This window comes from Paramacrobiotus metropolitanus, unplaced genomic scaffold, assembly GCF_019649055.1.
Source record: "Paramacrobiotus metropolitanus isolate TYO unplaced genomic scaffold, Prichtersi_v1.0 Parri_scaffold0000012, whole genome shotgun sequence".
Taxonomy (NCBI): domain Eukaryota; kingdom Metazoa; phylum Tardigrada; class Eutardigrada; order Parachela; family Macrobiotidae; genus Paramacrobiotus; species Paramacrobiotus metropolitanus.
Window position 1 is genome coordinate 429,782 of NW_026570232.1, and position 14,612 is coordinate 444,393.

At 41.4% G+C, this 14,612-nt stretch overlaps 3 protein-coding genes across 3 annotated transcripts; all 3 read right to left on the minus strand.

The window, feature by feature from the left end:
* Positions 1-404: 404 nt before the first annotated feature.
* LOC129583889 (tyrosine decarboxylase-like) lies at positions 405-4,837 on the minus strand. Its single transcript, XM_055475912.1, has 11 exons — positions 3,932-4,837; positions 3,753-3,866; positions 2,901-3,023; positions 2,704-2,838; positions 2,412-2,555; positions 2,126-2,287; positions 1,888-1,955; positions 1,666-1,756; positions 1,494-1,592; positions 1,327-1,428; positions 405-1,219 (listed from the first exon to the last, which is right to left on the minus strand). Exons 1-11 carry the CDS (start codon positions 4,151-4,153, stop codon positions 797-799), a joined length of 1,683 nt encoding a protein of 560 aa, XP_055331887.1. The 5' UTR covers positions 4,154-4,837; the 3' UTR covers positions 405-796.
* Positions 4,838-5,225: 388 nt separating this feature from the next.
* On the minus strand, positions 5,226-9,508 carry LOC129583888 (phenylalanine--tRNA ligase beta subunit-like). The gene is made up of 16 exons (XM_055475911.1): positions 9,317-9,508; positions 9,100-9,155; positions 8,942-9,033; positions 8,759-8,815; positions 8,617-8,692; positions 8,035-8,301; positions 7,798-7,906; positions 7,664-7,734; positions 7,548-7,609; positions 7,426-7,483; positions 7,300-7,361; positions 6,788-6,992; positions 6,647-6,727; positions 5,989-6,199; positions 5,740-5,898; positions 5,226-5,606 (listed from the first exon to the last, which is right to left on the minus strand). The coding sequence occupies exons 1-16, from the start codon at positions 9,372-9,374 to the stop codon at positions 5,422-5,424; spliced, it is 1,809 nt and encodes a 602-aa protein (XP_055331886.1). The 5' UTR covers positions 9,375-9,508; the 3' UTR covers positions 5,226-5,421.
* A 395-nt stretch (positions 9,509-9,903) lies between these two features.
* Positions 9,904-13,282, minus strand: LOC129583968 (uncharacterized). The gene is made up of 6 exons (XM_055476037.1): positions 12,865-13,282; positions 12,426-12,479; positions 11,143-11,904; positions 10,680-10,808; positions 10,484-10,585; positions 9,904-10,377 (listed from the first exon to the last, which is right to left on the minus strand). The coding sequence occupies exons 1-6, from the start codon at positions 13,037-13,039 to the stop codon at positions 10,247-10,249; spliced, it is 1,353 nt and encodes a 450-aa protein (XP_055332012.1). The 5' UTR covers positions 13,040-13,282; the 3' UTR covers positions 9,904-10,246.
* Between the last annotated feature and the right edge of the window lie 1,330 nt (positions 13,283-14,612).

Consider the following 14,612-nt stretch of genomic DNA (forward strand, 5'->3'; position numbering starts at 1 on the left):
GTTAACAAGAGTGGCAGTCTTCATGTTACGATCACTATTCCCGAACATTGTGACGTCAACGACATGCGTGTTTGGCATCAAAAATAATTAACGTCCAAGATTTTTATGAATGAAGAAAGCCATCTTTTCATGCATGCGGTCGCGTTTGTTAATTGCTTTTTAACTGGTATACTGAGATGCTTACTTTTATGGCAATTATGTATCTGTATACTGCACAGAATACAGATATGTACCGTACCTACATGCAACAGCGCTTGTTGGAGGCTTTGTGTTATGGTATTGCGTCGTACATACTATCGTTCGGAAACGCAGATACCTTCTACTTGTTCACTATCTTTAAAGGCTCTTCTGCTACGACTTATATTATTAGAGCAAAATAAAGAAATCACAAATCACGACGTTTATTGCTTAATTAAGAGCGCAGATTTATTCCGTTTGACAGTGCCGTAAAATAAAGGTCATGAAGAACAATGTCACGTATGCGGCAAAAACGATTCAAGGATGATCATGTATGACATAATATTAAGTATATCAAAGCGTGGGATGAAGATTAATATTGCGACAGCGGAATGCATGAGCATAATATTGTAAATGGTTATCGATAACTGAGGAAGACTGAGGATGTGACGAACTACGTGCTACGTCATACAAGTATAAATGAAAATTGCGGTACACATTCATGGCAAAATAAGCAAGTTAAACTGCAAATGATTAGATTATAACATTATAACCCTGCCGTTATTTGATAAAGTAATGCAAGAAATAAGAATAAGACAACACTGAGTGCCTAATGCGATTAAATGGGCGTCTGGATGCCGGTATCGGAGTCGCTCAGGTTGCGCCGACTGGTCATACTGAGAGTGCGGACAATCTTGGGATTGTAGCACTTCGGATCGGAGACCATCCGCACGAAGAAACTGCGTTTCTGCGAAATACTCATCCGGTTGCGCCGATCCACCACGAACACCTCATCCACCGACTCCTCCGCTTCCCGTTCGCTTTCCTGCGTCTCCGTGGCCTCCTTGGCCATGATCTGCAGGATGTCGGTGGCCATCTGCGTGATGATGTGCCAGGCGTAGACGATGTCTTCGTCGCAAGCGTTCTGCGCGCACACACAAAAACGAATAACGTAACGGTCGTTCAGCGATGCCGGCACCATGTGCAATTTGCCCGACGCGTTAATGGAACTCAGGAATTTCTCGTTCAGTGTATTAGAACCCTATAAGCAAACGTGTATGTACGTACGTGTAGTTGTTGTCAGTAATTACACAACAAAATTAATAACACCGAAGGAACATTTCTGGAATTCTGTATTTTCCTGGTTACCTGCAGCCGGAAGCAGACCAATCCCAGAACGACATTATTCATAATTTCAAACCGACTGTCCTGCTTAATCAAGTTTTCCATTTTTTTCGCTAGTCTGCAATGCTGTGAACCGGGAAATGTCAGATGAAAAAATAGACGTGATACGAATTTTCTGTAAATGTGAATACCTCTAAAATGTAACGCCTAAGCCCATCTATTCCATAAGATCGTATAACGAACCATAGCTTCAAACTGCGAAACCGCCGACTCAACGGAATTCCCCAGTGCTGCACAAATTAAAGAAAAACTAACGATTATGATTATACTTGTTTTCTTTATTTTTTAATTTTTCACACTGACTCGATAATCTATTGCTCGCTCGGAATGACTATGCTTCAGATATAGCGGATCCACAATCAATGCTTCCGTCAGCTTAAAACGATCCCGAACCCTAAAACCGCGTTAAAGGTTTCAAACTAAGTCCCAAAGGTCATACGACGGGTCAATAGGTGGCGTGCACTGCACCGCGGTTTTTTCTGATTTCCCTTCTCAATATAACTGAGTTACGAGAAGTTGACTTACCACATCGTGGAACAATCAAAGTTAACCAGCATCCACTTGTTTGGGTTCATGTTGAACGAGCTGGCAAACTGCAAAGGTCATCCGACTAAATAGGCTCAAAACGCCAACAGACAGCTAGTTAATCCAGTCTTCTCAAAGACGGATAAACCGTTTAATCCCTGGGCACTACATCTACTTATCCTTATTTGGCTCGTTTAAGCGCTCATCTGTTTACTGGTGATAACTGCTGATTACGCACCTCGATGCCTTTCATAAGGTAGCGGAACTGTGGACAGATGAAGGAGTTACCGGCATACGCAGCGTCCACGTGCAGCCAGATGTTCTCCTCTTGGCACACCGGGCCCAGCTCGGACAGTGGATCGAACGAGCAGCAGGATGTGGTCCCGAGGGTGGAAGACACCTGCGACACACGTAACACTCGCCCAGTCATTGCTGTTATTTAATAATTGGTGATTTACCGGCACACCAGCTTCGTGCATAGTTAACATAACATAAGAAAGCACTGTATGCAAAGGGGCACTTACGAAAAAAGGAATAAGTCCCATGCTACGATCCTCCTGAATAGCCTTGGCCAGTTTGTTGCCTCGTAATGCATACTTGTCATCCGTTTCCAAGATGCGAATTTTTACGAAGGCGATCATAGCGGCTTTTTCCACAGACGAGTGAGCCTAGATAAACAGGTTAACTATAATACCGTACTATCGCTATGTAATTTTACCATTTATTGTTATTACTTTGGTATGTGACCGCCTCAAACCTGTAGAGATAAGCTATTTTTTTTTGCTTGCTTTATTAATAATTTTCTCAATTAAGTACCTCTTTCGAACAGTAAGCCATTAGTTTTGAGAGCAGAACGCCCTCTTCGACGAACGGATGCTGTTTCTTCAGTTCCCGGATCGTGTGCTGTCGCGCCGCCAACATACTAACCAAAATGCATTCGCTTGCTGAGCCCTGCAAGGAAACAGCCTGATTGTAGCGAAATAGAAGCAAGTTATGTGATTAGGCGCTGATACCTGTATAACACCACCACCTTTTCCGTTTTCGGTAAAGGGCAAGAATTCCGGCGGCAGCCCAATCATTCGTCCCAACCAGTCCAGCACAATGGTTTCCAGTTCGGTACAAGCCGGACTGGCCGCCTATCAGTGACACAGCGCGTTCCGAAGTATACCGTATGATAGATAGTAGTCATAGTACTGTACTGCATTAAATTTTATGTATAACTACATACCTGTACTTATATTTATAATATTATCTGAAGGCTATTAATTTCAGAACCACCGTGCATGAAACTATCGTTATGCAAACTCAGTAAAAGCGCTATTATTACTATCGCTACATTTTATAAAAGTTAACGCATACTTCCATCTGATTTAGATCTTTCAGTTGAAGCAAAGTTTTAAATTAACTATTACAGTTTTTGTTAGATCTCCTGTTTTCTCATTAGCTCACTCGTGTTACAAACTCTGATGGTAACGAAAGATGTACATGTTGCTGGACTCAGCACACTGTTTGAGTGTTAGCGTCTGCGCTTCCGTTTCAACAGATACCTATCTTTACACAAGCCTGCCTTTAATAAAAGGTCACACACGCCCATAAAAATCTCCAAATATGCAGCTATACTTCCCGTTCTTCTTAATGAGGCTGCAATCTATGTACAACGCAATTGCTTGTATCTGTTGTATGTAATTTGGAAACCAGAACTCTGTTTGTTATCGAGTCACATTAATTTTTGCATAGCATACTGTGCGAATCGTCAACCACGAGTATGCTACTACTGTAAATATGGGTATGGCAGGTCCTTCAGCTAAACATCGGACTGGTAATTGGCACTTTATACGCTATTTTACCATATCAATAATTCATACCCAGGAGAATCCAACACATCCAATTGCGTCAGAAAGCATATCCGCCAGTATCGATGGATAGGAATTACCGGCTGGAAAGTAAGCGTGAAACCGAGAGTGTTGCCAGTGTGTGACCTTTAAAAACAAGCAAAACCCTGCATTTATGTAAGCGGATGTTTTTGTCATTTATCACAACTTACTCCTGGCATAATGTGTCGTTCTATATCGTCCATAATTTCTTCCCAATCTTCGGGATACTGCGGCGGCTCATCCGGTATGCATTCGCGCAGATAGCCCGGCTCAATGGCCGGGGTCACCCGCCGCTCATTGATCGAATCCATGTAATCGGCAATGTAATCCACCATTTCTTTGCCACGCTGGCGAAACTCGGTTGTATCCATAATGGGCAGATGCGATGACATGCTATTGCCGTCCAGTGGACCGCCGTTGACCTTTGGCTCACCTTTGGTCAACCGATGCACAACACGATGGGCTAATCCACGAATTACTCCCGCAACATCCAGATTCTTCCCGGCGAAGAAGGCCTTGAATTTATCCAAAACGGCGCTGGTGTTGGCATCGGTAGCGAGAAATTCAAGGACAAATCCTCGTACAAAAGTTTCAAAAATGTTTTGATTTAACAACAATAAGCCAACGGCAGCGATATATGATATTATGTGTTTGAAGGTCACCGCGCCCAGATTACCGTATTCACGAAGCCGTTGACAAACAAACAGCGGGTGACTACATCGCGCGCACCAAGTTGGATTATAAGAATGTGAATTATATCGCCGTTACAAGGAACACGCTGGACACGTAACAGACATTCCCGCGCCGTACAATAAATTTCCGTACTTGAGTCATGACGCCACTTTCCTGACAATTCCATCTGGTTCTGACAACATTTAACACGTATGACGAAACCGGGGGCAAAATGATCATCAAAAGCAATTGAAAGCTGAGTGGCGACTAAAGGCTAAATTAAAATTATCAATCAATGCTTAGTTTGCTTTCTTTTACACACCCCCAAATTTGTTCACGCAATCGCGACATTAACTCGATATGACCAGCAATAAACATAATGGGTAACTGCGCAGATAACTTGTTCCTAAAAACGATACCAACGAATGTCTCCACCCGTTTTTTATGTGAAACTTTTTGTACAGAGATACGTTAGAATTAGAATTAATAAAAAATGAAATAACTGCACACCCGAAGCATGCACATATCTATACATTCGAAAAGAAAGCCAAAATCGGAACCGGATTTGTAACGTACAGCTAATCATAAGTAGTCCATTACTAATAACCTTACCTTACTTCTTTGAACTAACAATAGATCGCAAACTGTAAGTTTTACTACAACTTCAAAAAATTTTTTAAAGGAAAGCTCCAGTTTAAGTATTTCCTGCGTTCTTTTAATTCCGACCTCTTTCTTTAATTTTGTACTAATAATATACAAGTATTTTTTAGATAGTTCGCAGTGGTAAAGTCGTTCTAAATTCACAACTCACGTACATAATGCACCGGCTTTATAAGCAAACGAATATCAGCACGCAAGCGTTACAAAACGTGTACGAAAAGTACCGATTTTCGAAGGGAAAAACCGTTACGTGGTCATCACTGAAACCAAAAATTAAACGTTAAAAATAACAAATTGTAATGCACTAAATTTCGTTATACGTAGAAATCTAGTCATTCAGTTCGCTTTCGTCGGATTCAGTGTCTATAAATGGTTCAATATCAATCTCCAGCACCGAGCACGGGTTGACCAGTTCGAAGTCATTCAAAACTTCCGGATGCAGAACACCAAAAACACCGACTCGTTTGCCCAGAGCGATCACCTCAGCGCATCGTCCAGGGAAGAAAGTCGAATCTATCAAACCAAGCACCTTTGTTAAAACCTTTTCCGTTACGTTTTAATTAACGTAATATTTTAATAAGCAGTAATAAGCCGGCCGGATAAATATTTAACTCGTATTACAGTTAAACTGATATAATGTTCGTACCAGAGCCGGCCTGAATACAATATCCTTTCTTGTTTTCCTTGCCCCACGGTATACCCAGCAGCTGCATGAAGCGATCTAAGAGCCCGTGCACAATCTCAAAACCCGACGTCTTCCCGTAATAGGCCGCACAGAAATGTCGGATATTTCTGGCACCGACATCTATCACGCGAACAAAGGATCGTCAGCTGTTGATGAAAGATGGGCCACTAACACTGGCCACTTAAAAAAGTCACCAACAGACGCGCTAACCTTTTGTTGCATCCTTCCTCACCACGTCGGATATTTCAAAAACTTTCATGGGCAATGGCATTTTCTTGTTACCGGCAATGGTTTTCAGTAATCCGGGTATCAAGGTCGTGCGTGCCACTTGGAATTCCAGCGTTTTAGGATTTGCAATCTCAACAGCTTCTCGATCACCAATATCATGACGTAATTTCTTGGCAATGTCTTCGATGGAACACTGAATCACAATAAAATGCAATTTGGAAGAACTGTATTCAAGCTGCAACTACGAAGCATTTATCGGCTCCACAATTCCAAATTCCTTGCATTACTATGTCAACCATCATGATCTTTCCATGGACACAATAATAATAGTACAAAATCAGTGTGGCCCCATTTTTAAACTTTACGAAAAATTAAATTATGACAGCATTATTTTAACAGTAAGTGTATGACGAGTGCAACATACTTATGCAGCAACATAAGTACGACTATGTTTCACTCGTATGACCTCTAAAATCATCTGCCAAGCGTATCAAAAATTCAAAATTGCTATTAAGAAGTGTACAGATATATCTGCGCAGTCGTATGTGATATGTACACTGGCTGATGTCAAAAACATTCAAATTGCTATTGTTCCGAAATCCCGAATTTACAATACATTTTCTGTTGCCAAACAGCTTACCAAAGCGAAAGTTAGCGCTTCCGTATATCCAGCGGCGACGATCTCTTTCCTTAGCAAGTCGGTTACCCGATTGATATTAAACTGTAACAGATCAAGTCATGTTAAACAAAAATACGTATTACGTTCGCAATTAATTCGTACCTGCTTGGCAATGGTAGCAGACGTCGGCAATCGTGTTTCGATTTTGTTGAATCCATAAGCGATGGCCACATCTTCCACTAGGTCGCATGGATGAAGGATATCGTGCCGGGTCGGAGGAATGATCACTTCAATCTCATCCGTACCACACACAGCCGCTCGCAAACACATTTTTTCCACTAATGCACACATGGTCTCACCAGATACCCTGTACAATGCAACAGCTTACAAAAGAACTTCGTAACCGTGCCACATTAATAACTTAAGAAAGCGACTTGGTAAAGCAATTTTCCGATGTCTTCGCATCAATTAGTGCTTCACTAAACTTACACTTTTTTAAGCAAGCGTACAGAGTATTCCACAAACACCTCCAGAAATTTTTGCATTTTGATAAATTATTTTTGGTGGCTTATTCTACTTCCAAAAGCCAATGACATCGGACCTCGCATAGACAATTCGCAAATGCATACTTTTGCAAAATAATTACGACGAACTTCTACGACAACTGAACTTACGAGATTCCTGCTTTCTTGTTGATATCGCTGACGCAGATTTTCATTTTGCGATATTCAAGTTTCTACAACCAAAGCAAGTTGGTGGAAAAGTTTCGAAGTTTTGATTATCTTTTAATTGGCGCTTACTGGAAAATTCTCGTCCCATGCCCCGTTTTCGGCTTCCTCGACATTAACTGGCTCAATTCTACGAGGATTTAGTGGAACATAGAACAGCACGTCCCGAAAACAGTTTCCCATACTGCACTTACATAAACTTGGGATCGCAGTGCACCGAAAACATTGTAACCAATGTATCCAAAACAATTAAGGCCTGCACAACAGGATGCATAACCGTAATGCTACATACAAAACAAAATAGGCAAACCTTATTCCTGTCCGTTGCGGTGATCTCAATGAAAACATTCTTGGTTTTCAGCGTTATTTTGCTGTGTTCGCCTACAAAATAACAAAAAATAACATAATAAAAATACAATTATCAAATTTCTAATTAACCTTTACCGTTAATAATTGGGGGAAGTGACATCACCACTCCATTCTTATCCTTAATAACCGGATAAACCGGAGAATCTTTGATGATGTGCAGGAAATGTTTCAGATGGTTATCAGTCTGGTAACAAAAAACAATTTTGTTCACCAGCGAAGCGGCATATTTCGCAGTTTATGATAATCAAATATTATAGAACAATGGCACCATAATGGATATCAATATACATGTAAAAACCAAAAGCTGCTTACAGAGTATAATTCCATTAATTCGCGGCCATTGTACTCCTTCGTCTGATTGAGTGGCTTGAAGACAATCTGTTCCGGCGGTAAGGCATCGTACTCGAATGGTCCCTGCACAGTGTCCAGATCGTGTGTGCCCATGGATACCAAGGTGCGTTTGCGGCACAGATTCTGATGGAGTTTGTCTTGCAGATCAATGAAACTGGCGTAGGAAGACGGCGTGAAGGTGATGTTGCGCAGTACAGCCCCAACCACGTACGGGCGGATTTGGGCAGTCTGCAAATCGCAAAATACATTTCAATCATCAAATTCAATCATTTCATCATCACCGTTAAAAAGTCAACACAAAACAACGAGAAGTACTGTAAAAACGAAAAGGAAAAAGCAGATAAAGCGAAGCTCCGCCGCATAATTTTTAAAATCACAAACGCTACTTCGAACATACTCAAAAATCCCCAAACAAAAAAAACCCGTACGAACATAAAAAATTTTTACACCGAAGAACTTCAGCCGCTCCCGTTTTTTAGAAAAAAGCTGGGAAGCCTTATTCCATTTTTTCCAGGATTTACATTTTATTCTACAAACACTTACCGCTGGTTGAAGCCGGATACGCTGCAGTGATTCATTACATGATGAAGCGCTTAGACGGTAAAGAGGAAACGGTGCCCTGTTGCAAGAAGCGATTTTTTACATTAAAGTCACTTTATCGCTCTATTCCGATATATTTGCTTACTTGGACAAAAAAACCAGGAGTGCCTGTGAGAGTCCTTCCAAGCATAACAAATCATAGCTAAAATCAAATTATTGGTTTGACGCAACTCTGGTAGACGTCAAGCAGATACTCAATGCATCGTACATAAAAAAGTGATAAAATATAAAATAACCGCTTAAAACTAATGCTTTAGCAAATACACACCGATTGGCAGGTATTTCAATTTTATAAATCACTTGTTCCGAAGCGTTCTTGGTGTCTTCGTGCTCACGTAGCGCTATTTGCTTTTCGGTTGTCTGAAAGAATGATCGCTAATGTACGCTCCCGAAATCCGCAAATCAAAAGGCTGAAACATCTCTTACCACTTCGTCCAATTCAATTCCATACTCAAAACACAACTCATCAAATTCTTTGTCAGCTGGAAAAAAATCCGATTATAATATTAATTTTTTTACGTACGGCTTTTAATTGTGCGCATCCATGGTCCAACATTGACAAACGACCATGACGCAATCGTGCAGCATCGTGAGAACCCTTAACAGTTAACATGAACATTTGACAACCAAACGTAGTACTCACAGTATGTTCTGCCAAGGATTGCGAAGAGTTCATCCCGCTTCACAGAAATAGTCGGCATGGTTGACCAGTTTAACTATATACTAGTGGGCTTAAACAAAACACCAAAAATTCAACTAAAACTTCTTTCTACGGATGAAATTTTAAACAATTTGCTACAGAAGCCACGTTTTTGGAAAAAAACTGCACTCAAAAATTAACAGTTCAAAATACTACTTAATCCATGCCGCTTACGTTACGCTGTGTAGTCAGACAGATCGCTCCCGCCCAGAGCAGGCGAATTACTATTAATGCTGCCTCGACGTTTTAACCAGCGCCCGAACTTTGTGTTTCAAAATGCCTAGAGTAATTGGCATTTTGAAACTAATAAGATAAAAAATGAAACGACGTTTTTCAAGTGAGTAGTCCTGATTACTAGCCCACTGGGAATCGTCCACACTTGGGAAGTTGGGAACTGTTCCTTCACGCGAAAACCGAGAATAACCTTTTCGTTGATTTTGTTACTCGGATTTGAATATGACATACGATAATTTATTATACGTACTCGTACAAATTTGTACACGCAAACAGCAAAAAAAGGAATGCATTTATTTAGCTTATGTACTTTCCAGTTTGGTGTTTCATAATTTTATGAAAAGCTCATTCAGCAGTACAACGTCCATACTCGTACTTCTACAGATAAAACTAAGAAAATAAAAACAATCGTATTAAAGTTAAAATCCCATTCCCAGTTTCAGCAGGAAAATAGAAGTATCTCAGCCATTCATCAACTCTACTTGCAACCGATATTTAGGATTAACCGGGCTACTCGCTCTATACAAGCCACACAATCCTAATCCTTTACACGCTAACAACGATTTAAAAGTAAAACAATCATAATTAAAGTAAACCAACTAAGATCTTCTGTTTGTCATCCGGTATTTCGCCGTTCAGTCACAATTCTGGACTATGGACTTGTGGAAAGTCCTTATTCCTCGGCACTTTCAGTGCCAAGTAGTTCCCGAATAAAATTTTGGTCATCCGGGCACTATCGAAGCGCATATTCTTGATCATCCTGTTCATCTCTGCAAACAAGGCGAAAAATTTATTTAACCTACAGCCCGTCCGGCACCGTGCACCGGGTCCAGAACAACAGTATATTTTTTAAAATATCGTAAGTACGAACCATACCCGAAGAGGTTGTTGAACCGTTGCTGCTGCTGCTAGCCTCGCTATTTCTGCAAGACATGTTAGACCCACAATCCAAAGAATTCATTTTATCATCCTCATCCGCTAAAAAAAGATTTGCAGATTACGACGCATAGAAATCATTGTGAACAGAATTATAAGAGAGGGAGGGAAAAGGGCATCGCCATTAGTTTCCTACAGAGGCTGAGTGAGCGTGTGTCCGACGTTTCTTCCGATGTAGGGGATGTCGGCGGGTAATCTGTACTATCCATAAGCATTGCAGTAGAAAACACTTTGTTTACCACTTTTCTATCATTTAGAGGTGTACCTAAAAAAACCAATTTTTGGGGAATTGCTCCTGAAGACAAAGACAATAACCATTACAGCACTTCACTTCCAGTACCAGGTTGAAATTATTATTAATTATTTACATCGTTTAGTAATTACGCTCACAAAAATTATGTGTCACAGTTGGGACGATTGTAAAAAGGCTTTCTATAAGCTGCAAAAATGTATCATAAGACAGTTACTACCGACACTGACGGAAAAATCTTGTGAGCACCAAGAAAACAAAGAAACCATTATTTCGAACAATTATGCCATCATTTCCATTTCAGAAGTGAATACATAACTGCATGCTTCCAGTTTTAGACCAAACTCACCCATGTCCACATCGATGTCTTCTAACAATTTCTGCATTCGATTCGCAACCTTGACTCCTTGCACGTGGGCTTGGTACACATCGATGGTGGGGGTATCTGGTGTGCGGGCGTTTGAGGTTTTTACCTTTTTGGTGGGAAAACTCGGCTGACTAAGGGCGCGACTCTTTTTTGCAGCAGAAACGCTATTAATGACAGAACTAAACCGCTTGGTCGCCGTCGTCTGTCCTTGTCCACTGACTGGCTTCTGTGCCCCGGAATATGCCCTCTTCGGAGCATCCCGGAGAGCAGCCGGAAGAGCACTGGATATCGGCGCCGGATACAGAGGAGCCAAGAGGTTCAGCGCGTCTCGAACGCGTTTGTTCTGCGTATGAGAACTGCTGCAAAAAAGTGCGGCTCGCAGAACACAGTCAGAGTTCAAATTTGTGTCCGGATTCCATAAGCTGTAGCTCATTAGCAGCGCTTCAGTGAAATCCGTCGGCTGTCCCGAAGTGACTGGCGTTGTGCTGGTAACAGCCGTCAGCGTATTGTTGCACTTTTCTTTATTTGTGCTGTTACTGTCCTTAAAATCCGCCGCCTTTTCAGCGATCTCAGAGTAGCCGATGTCGGTCAGGCTCAGTGTTTGACCGAGTAGAGTGAACGGGGCTGCTTCGAATTTAACGGTGACTTTTGGTGGTTGAACTAACGGTGCATTCCTCGATCGACGCTTCGGCGGAAGAGGAACGTCGTCCACCTCATCGGGATCAATTTCTTCACGGTAAACCACTGAGAGGCAAGTAAAGCATGGCTGAATAAATAATAATAGGAAAACAAAAAAGCGATACTGCGTCCTTATATTTTAAAGAATACTCGCACTAAATTTCACCTAGAGCGCGGTAACATTTTCGGCTAAAAAAGCGTCAGGTAAAACGAAGTACTGTGTTGTCGAGTCAACTTGGCACCTTTTCGTACAGTGAGTTATACGCTAAGCGGATACGACTCACTGTAAAAAAAGGTGCCAAGTTGACTCGACAACACAGTACATAATATTGTTAGGGTAGCTTGTTACTCATCGAAATTCGTCAGAAGCCTTCTATTATAAACGCCTTTTGCTTCCGTTTATAAGTCTAATGTAAAGAATTAATACCCCGCCAAAAATGTGACAGGAGAGCAAAATCGTCGAATTACTGTATTGCACATAAAATGCGCATAATTCAATTGACAAAACGCATTCACAGCTAATAACTGGGCTTCTAAGAGACCAGTGGTTGTATTAAAAAAAATCAAAATTTGCGGTGCAAACTTACAATCGGACGGGTCAAGAGTCGCTTTCGGTATAAATATCAGCCCGGATCCAGATTCTGTAAGCAGACACAGTTTTTACATGCAAACGGACGCGCAATGAAGAATATGATTGAATGAATCAGCGGTGCACAAGTTTGGCGACTGGCGGCATGCTTTGCAATACAAGACGAAGCCGCTGGCCCGCTGCTCACAATCAGCCATCTCACAGTTTGCCTGGATGACGAAATGGGTATCGTAAATTACGAATTCTTTAGAACTTTCGGTTCAACAATACCCACTCTCAACAGTTCAAAGGTTATAAACGTAACCAGCTGTTACACTACACCCTACACAGTGTATACCGAATGTCAATATATCGACAGTCGACCATTCGACACCTACATTTTTGCAAATTATTACAGTAGTCACCTGTTCAACACATCTGTGTCCCCAATAACGTACCTCGGTCATGTTCCCATATTGCAGTATCCTGATTGTGGTGGGTTCCATCAAGAGTAGTGCCTTTCAGAGCCTGAGCGGAAGTATCCCAAAAGGAGCAGTTTTGCATGCCATCGTCCAGTAGGTCGTAGAAAGTGTCGTAACAATCATGCTCCCTATCGTACACACCCCAATCCATAATATTGTACAGAAAAGCTGAGAAGAAAACAATCCCGCATTTCAGAAATATAAAGCGCAAACAATCTTAAGAGCGACGCAGTTCGTCTGGAGTTGACAGAACACGGTCACAGATCCAGCTGCAAAACCCACGAACAAAACGTGCAAGACGCAAGTGTGGCTGGCTGTGGCGACTGCAGTTTTGTATTGTCACCAATGACTCACCACACTCTACTGAACGATGGGCTGAAAAAGCGTTAACGCATATCTATATCTAGCCATATGCACGGCTGAATCGACTGCGTAGGTTAACAGTGACTTAACACCTTTATCGGCTTTATGGAGTCCACTGTATTTACATCGTTTACGTGACTGGAGCGCGTGTGCGGTTATGTGCGAAAACGTAAGTACTATAAGTACACCGTCACTGGCAATTTTTTACGGATGTATGGCAATTTTTTAAGTATTTTTAAATATAAGGCAACTCTATTCTCTATTAAATATTATTGATTTTTGTTTCTGTTGTATTCCCAGGGTTGGGCATTTCTTATTCTGTAGGCTTTTGCGTAATAAAAGAGAGAATCGTTATCAAACAAATAATAAAAAAATTAAACAAATGGTTTCATTTTTATAATAAAGAATTAATTTTATAACGGAGCGGGCTCCCGTATCGTCGGCGGTATGTCGGTAGTCACGGTCGGTAGTAGGTAAATGGTACGTATGACAATAAAAACAGCAGAAACGGGAAAAACTCTACATGAAAAGCACGCAACAAAAAGCAGGCTACCCAGATAACAAGAAAATCAATCAACTCTACACAGAACTTTGCTAATTGCACCAGTAATACGGTTATCAGTAAGACAATAGGTGTATCGGCAACAGCACTGAACTCATGGTCAGCTGTCGTTTTCCAGTTTCCGCCGGCCCCGTGTTTAATCTTGCTTTTCCGACTCGTTGCTTCGCTCCCGCGTTGATTCTAGACAATCGAGCTACTAACGCTAAATAAACAAGATATTAAAATGACAGAATATTAAGGAACACTGATTACAGCTGGCAAGCATTTACCGTTTCGTATTCTAATTTTTGTTTCCCAGCCATGAACATGACACTTGGCGGTGATACGAAGGATGTCCAATGAGCCTACTACTCTGTGGTTGCGCGGTCAAGTCGCCCGTTTCATGCACATTTGCAACTGTTCAACATAATTTATATTTTTTGCATTGCTTGTTTCACTGCAGCGGCTTTTACCTCGCGGTATCTCTGAGCTTTAGTAAAATCAACAACACCCGCCAATAAAACGTTCTAATTGCGTATATTGTTTCGGGAATTTGAAATCATCGTTCACACAGCAGTCTGCTTGCCTCGGTTTCAAGAAAAACGGACGCCAAGAATGGTGCGATCCGTTCAGAAATTGGCCGGGAGACCACTACTTCAGAGCAGCAACCAACCTGGCTGTCATTTCAGACTTGCAGAACAAATACATTAGTTTTATATGCCGTGTGACACCAAAAGGGCAACTATGCCTGTGACTGTCCGAAGTTTTCATGCGCATTTGTTAATTTTGTTTCGCTACTTTTGTTTCGTTAATTTTGTTC